General features: G+C 42.4%; 1 protein-coding gene across 1 annotated transcript; it reads right to left on the bottom strand.

The window, feature by feature from the left end:
• Nucleotides 1–817: 817 nt before the first annotated feature.
• On the bottom strand, nucleotides 818–1687 carry LOC308331446 (exosome complex component RRP4-like; the record flags this gene model as incomplete). Its single annotated transcript, XM_080786886.1, has 1 exon — nucleotides 818–1687. One exon carries the CDS (start codon nucleotides 1685–1687, stop codon nucleotides 818–820), a length of 870 nt encoding a protein of 289 aa, XP_080643012.1.
• Nucleotides 1688–6375: the final 4688 nt, after the last annotated feature.

Below are 6375 nucleotides of genomic sequence, written 5' to 3'. Positions count from 1 at the left end.
CGGGCGGATAAATGGTAATATTGATATGTACAGGTTCATGGCAATATCAATATGGCCCCACTCTATATCTATGTAACCCGATGCCTATTACAGGACCTCGTGTGACATTACTGCATGGGCTCCATTCTTTACTGGAAGGAGCCTGGCCAAGTTAGACAAGCTGCCTGCACTGTCATGGAGGAGAGGAGAGGAGAGGAGAGGAGAGGAGAGGAGAGGAGAGGAGAGGAGAGGAGAGGAGAGGAGAGCCCTTATAAACTAGCACCAAAGTCCTACCTGGGTCATGTTTTTTTCCCCCATTCTGAATTCCCATAGACTTGTTTAATAGTGTCAAATAAGAACTATGTTCCAAAAAGCAACATATGAGCACGGCGGTTGACTCATGTGGATATGAAGCATCTTTCCGCCTCCCTGATCCATGATCCAGGGGCTGAATGAGAGACTATTTTATATATATTTATTTTTTATTTATTGTTATGGTGACCACTTTTCTTTTATTTATCTTTATTATAATTTTTTCAACAGTTCTCCATACAAAATTACCCATTATCAACAACACTGTCGAAAAATATTCACCGACAAACCTAAGGAACCGATGCTTTGATGGCTTTTAAATGCCACACCATTTCGATACTGCAAAATCAAACCATGATAATCAGTGTGATTGCATAAAGTAAACTCGGGACACATGTCGCCTTTCCCTGCATGGTCAAGCTGTACTTACTGCATCAAGACAGATATGTTAAAATCCAATGACAGTTGTTGGCGTATTTTGTCTTGTGACGAGACAGGTATAGGATGGGGTTTCATTTCACTGGCCCTATCCCTCCTGTTCGATCAACTTCTGTTGTGTCATTGTCACAATCTCCTCCATCACCTCTGCTTTGAAAATGTCTTTGGCCTGGTGATGAAGAGAAGACTCATAGCAGAAGAAAATACTGGTGTCGTGCAGTTGGACTTTGTGTGCAGACAAGGCTAGTAAGCAGTTCCTCAACCGTGAGATCACTTCTCGATCCGACTTAGACACAGGCTCGGTGTCCCCAGCCACCTCGTCCTGGTGTGAAGGGGTTGGGTACAGCCACACAAAGCCATTGTTTCCCAGAATGATGGATGCTCCACAGGGAAGGATGTGGAAATGGTGTTTTTGCCTCTTGATCAGGGAAGGAGAGATCTGCACCAACACTCCTTGACCCAGCTTTCCATACTTTAACCTGCGGGTGTGAAGCGATAGGGCTCCATCTGAAAAGACGGACTGTACCTCTGCACTGATGAGATCTCCTTCTTGGAGGTACTCCCTCATGGTCAGTTCGTCTTCTGCTGATCTCATCCTCAGTTCTCCTCCAGGCGGATTAACTGAATGTAGCAGGAGAACCGAGTCCAGTCGGGAGTTGATCTCCACCTTCCAACGTCTTTGCTGCACCTCAGTGATTCGGCCAACCACCACATCTCCAACTTCTCCACAGTATCTCGTCTTGAGAGGTCTGACACAGATCAGTTTGTCTACTCTTTGCACCTGTCCAGCAACAGACGCTGTCAGGTTCTCCTCATCCATGTAAGTGCCATGACCTCTCATAAAGCCAGAGTCCGAAGTGATCACATCACCAGGGACAACCAGATCCTTTCCATCTGGAGAGGATTTTGACAGTAAAACCTGTTTACGAATAACTGGTAATTTCATGTCAGCAACCATGCTTGTTGCAGTTATGAAAGCAGTTATGAAAGCATTGAGGATGGAACTCCATTTGTGTATGCTAATGAAAATATGCCTCCTCCTAGCAATATTGTATTTTTTGTGGTTTGTTTTATTGTTTTCTACTGTGCTAAATAAAATTAAACGTATACAGTATGTCATCAACAAGTCGTCGTCAGTTTCTGACAACAGGGATGACACGTATCTCCATATTTAGTCGATCGGTCGTATGGTAGTGGGTACAGCACTGGACACTCGGAGAACAGGTACAATATGAGTAATGGATACAGGCTGGGGTGTGCATTCCCAACTTGCATCATTCCTTTTTTGATTGACTGAATACTTTATTAGTCAGAAATGTAAACAGTCAGACATTAAAGGATGACTTCACCACTTTTCAACCTATCTTCATATAATAGCTCCTCACTGATAAACATAAAATGGCACTATTTTTTTTCTACTCTGTGTCTCAGGAGCGCTGGGGGCAGTTCAGAAACCCGTCCATTTTCGATTGCAACTTTTCAGGACTAGAAAGCCTATTAGCTTGGATTCCCCATCGATGATGCCACTGGTGGACAGGTCTCTGAACTGCCCACAGCCCACCTATGAGACACAGACTGAGTAGAAAAAATGGTGCCCTTTTATCATGATTATTAGTGAGGACCTATTGAAGATAGGTTGAAAAGTGGTGAAGTGGTCCTTTAAGGCTAGGAGGATAACGCGGAAAAAGTCCTGCAGACTTGTTTCCATTGTTGTCCTATGTATTCAATTCATCCTGACTGGCATCGTTCTCAAGTAGGCCAGTGCCTGCAGGTAGAGCGAGTACTCGGTACTACTTGTGTAACCGAATGGGGCATGTATTCTCAACTTGCACATTCTTAATTTACATTGTTGTGTGGTCTGCTGGTCTCCAAATAGGGGCACCGGTCTAATTAAATAGAATAGCCATGTTTGCCCACTATTGAATTATAAACATGAATACTTATACAACATATTTAGTGCAACTTCGCACCTTTTGCAACCAGGTCAAACTGTAATGATGCTTGGGAGACAAGAAACACTTTCCTGGAGTTTGTATGTGGGTAATATGTGTTTTTAGATAGTTTAGTATTTCAAAGTGTCTAGTGTCTATGTCACAGACACTGGTCTCACTAACTTCCTGGATTACATGTTGTCTCAGTATAACAGCCCTCCCCCTGTCCACAATGTGGGGTGAGTGCACCAAAGCATTATGGGCATTGTAGTAATCCAGCAATCCAGTCAAACACACAGACTACATTATTTTTCTGGCCATAGGGTGCAAATTTCAAATTGTGCTACTGTTATCTACCGATTATTCTCTATAATGTACAATGTCACAGTGATACATTTAGTAATAATTTTACTATATAATATTTATATTTATTATATTTGTCCATGTAGGTAGGTTCTGTGATTGTTTGTGTCAAATTCAAACATTACAGAAGTCTTTTAAATTGTTAGCAGCACGCATACTGCCAGTCGAAATTCACCTCAGTCAGTAGAGAAAGCAGCTCTGCTAATTTGTCAAAGGTAAAGACTGGAGCTGACAGGAGTCTATAAACACCCACAACAGTAATAGAATTACTTATAAACCAAGGTCCACTTCCAAAGCAATGAACTCAAAGGATTTAGCCACGGAATTATAATTTAGAACTGAGGCCGTGAGACTCTACATGAATGACTGCACCTCCTTGCCTATGATGTATCATAATATTCTTCTTTGACTAGGTTTCAGAGAGAACAAGAACGTCAGGGCCAGGGTGGGTGTACAGGTAAACTAACATGATCAAGTTTGTGAGAGCAATGTGTTGTGAAATTAAATTAGTAGATCAGGATCTCAAAATGAATCTGGGCACATGGCAGTGTGAGGGTCTTGTCTAATTCTTAAGGTGCAACACAATTGTGACACCAATATGAAACACGTTTTTGTCACGTCACATCACAATCGTCACTCAATCTGTCACTCACAATCGTCACTCACAATCCTGGGCACTGTGCCCAGGTCTCGTCTTGTGACATCACTACAACATCATCAGGGATGATAGTAAAATCCCCATACATGGGGCATTTCATGACATTCCACATAAATGTTGATCTGACCTCATCACACCTGTACACTCAAGACATCCATATACTGTATGGCCAGTGCACACTGCACTTCCTTATTTACAATTGTCGTCATCGCAAACAACATGGCGACCAGAACTATGTCATCTTGGGCAAGTTTTCGCCCCTTGCCTTATTCCCTATACTGTTGACTGAAAACTATATGTCTGATACGCTCAATATGTGTAATGCTGAACTTAAAGCTAATTCTCTTGGGAAAAGGAAAGCTGTCATTACTCAGGTTGTCGATGAGGGAAGGTCGATTGTAGTCATGGATTTTGAACAATATGCTAAAGCAATTAGATCACAACTTACTGACTTGGACTGTTGCTGCCCCTCTTGATTTTAACACTACCAATGAGATTAAAGCAGACACTGACTTCTATTGAATTGTCCTTTTCAAGAGGTGATTACTGACAAATACGCCTTTGTTAATGTCATTGTGACTCTGTTTGACACTGATGGTGTCGAAGCATTAGTCCCTGTATCTAATACATAAGTATGACAATAAGGGTGTGCTCGAGTTACGTCTTAGGCTCCTTCTCTGTCCTTCTCAGAGAGTGTTGAACAATGCTGGGTATCGTGTGGTATGCTATATTAAACCTGCACTTTGATCTAGAGGTGAAATAAAATGAAAAGCGGTAGATGCTTATACACTTTGTTGGTGATTGTAACAGGTGTTTCCTGTATGTGTCAAAAGCAGCTGGTCGATGAGATCAAATAAGGGACAATAGAACAGAAGAGAAGCCCCCACACAACAAATACAAGAACCAACCAAAACAAAACAACTAAACACAAAAAAACAGATGAAATGTAATAAATATATAGTATCTGCAATCTACTGTGAATTGAGTGGTGTGCATGGGTTTGTTTGTTTTAATCCAAATGGAGGTAGTACAGTCTCCTATGCATATTTGCACAAACAAATCACTATACAATACACTTACAGTAACTTCAAAATGCGACAAATGTCACAAATCCACTGAGATTTATGGACGAATCAGGCATATATACTGTCAGGCACATACAACCAAACATGCACCACCCACATTACATTCTTTTCTCTCACACACACACACACGCATAATACTACACGTTCCTTTATAATGGCTATGTGTCAGCGGCATAACGGATGTCCCCAAACAGTCCCATTTGTTCCCATCTCCAGCCAGCCTATGCCTGTCCAAACAGCAGCACAAAACAAAGGAGCCAGAACAACACGGGGCAGACAGACACATCAATCTGGCACACAAACACACAAACACACGGCATAGAAACACACAAACACACATACTGCATGCTATAGTTAAGTACATGCGCCCGCAAATGTATACGTGCAAGCACACACACACACACACACACACACACACACACACACACACACACGCATGCATGCATGCATCTGGGACACACACGCACATGCACACGCAGACCCAAAGACACGCGGAAGCACCTCAGGTACATTGACTAATAGAGAGCACGGTGATATAGTCGTGGATATGAGTGGAGGGAAGCGAGCGGAAGGTATCCTCGGGTGACTTGAGACATCCGAGTGAGGCACTCGCACGGAAACAGCCTGCAATTACTGGCACAATTAAATCACAAGTCTCCTGCACTACACGAAATAAAACTCAGACACTCAGTCACACACACAACCGTACACACATACCACCGTGCTTGCACACAGTGGCGGAGAGTACATTTACTCAAGTACTGTCGTTTTGTGGTATTTCCATTTTTCAATTTACTTACCGTTTGTTTACCAGTGATATAGAAGATGGCCTTCTCACAGGGTTTGAAAAGAGAAAATGAACTGAGAAATGTGTTTGTTGAAAGTTCAGAGAATGATGTGTTGATAATATATGTAATTATAACACCAGCACCACCATTACACTATTATTAATGTCACGCACCCCATAGAGGCAGGCACCAACGTTTTGGAATACAGACCTTTAACAGAGTATTTCTAAATTGTGGTATATCGAATAATAGTGCAGATTTAGGTGATTGGTGGATGGCCAGGTGTAATATTTTCATCAACAAATCAACAAGCTTACTTGCTGCGCTCTGCCCTCCTCCTTTGCAGTGGACTCCTCACCATTGCGCCATCGTGTTTTCATCTCGAAGGAGCAGAGACAGTGATTAACCAACTAGCGGTGATGACATCCGTCAGCTGCATCTCTGAGGGGGGAGCTGGGGGGTCCGCAGGGTGCCAGACAGAGATGAAGTGAGTCTGTTACACAGAGAGGATCTTTGATTAGGACTGAGTTTATTAATGGGACCCCCGGCCGCGCGTGGAATTGGCTGCAGCATGGTGTGCGCCTCGGGGGTCACAGTGCAATGCGTTTTGCCAGTGGTGGACAGAAAGTCAGCAACTAAACTATGTAGCCTTCTTGAGTTCCCTATACTCAATAGTTGTGGAAAAAGTACTAAAATGTTTTACTTAAGTAAAAGTATCAATACTGTAATATAAATGTACTCCGTTACAAGTCCGAAATTCAAAAATATACTTGCGTAAAAGTACAAAAGAATTGGCTTCAAAATGTACTTAAACTAGCAAA

This window comes from Protomyctophum bolini (genome assembly GCF_963924005.1).
Source record: "Protomyctophum bolini genome assembly, chromosome: 17".
In the NCBI taxonomy this organism is placed as follows: domain Eukaryota; kingdom Metazoa; phylum Chordata; class Actinopteri; order Myctophiformes; family Myctophidae; genus Protomyctophum; species Protomyctophum bolini.
Note: the sequence above shows the minus strand (reverse complement) of the source record. Positions and strands in the feature narration are given on the sequence as shown.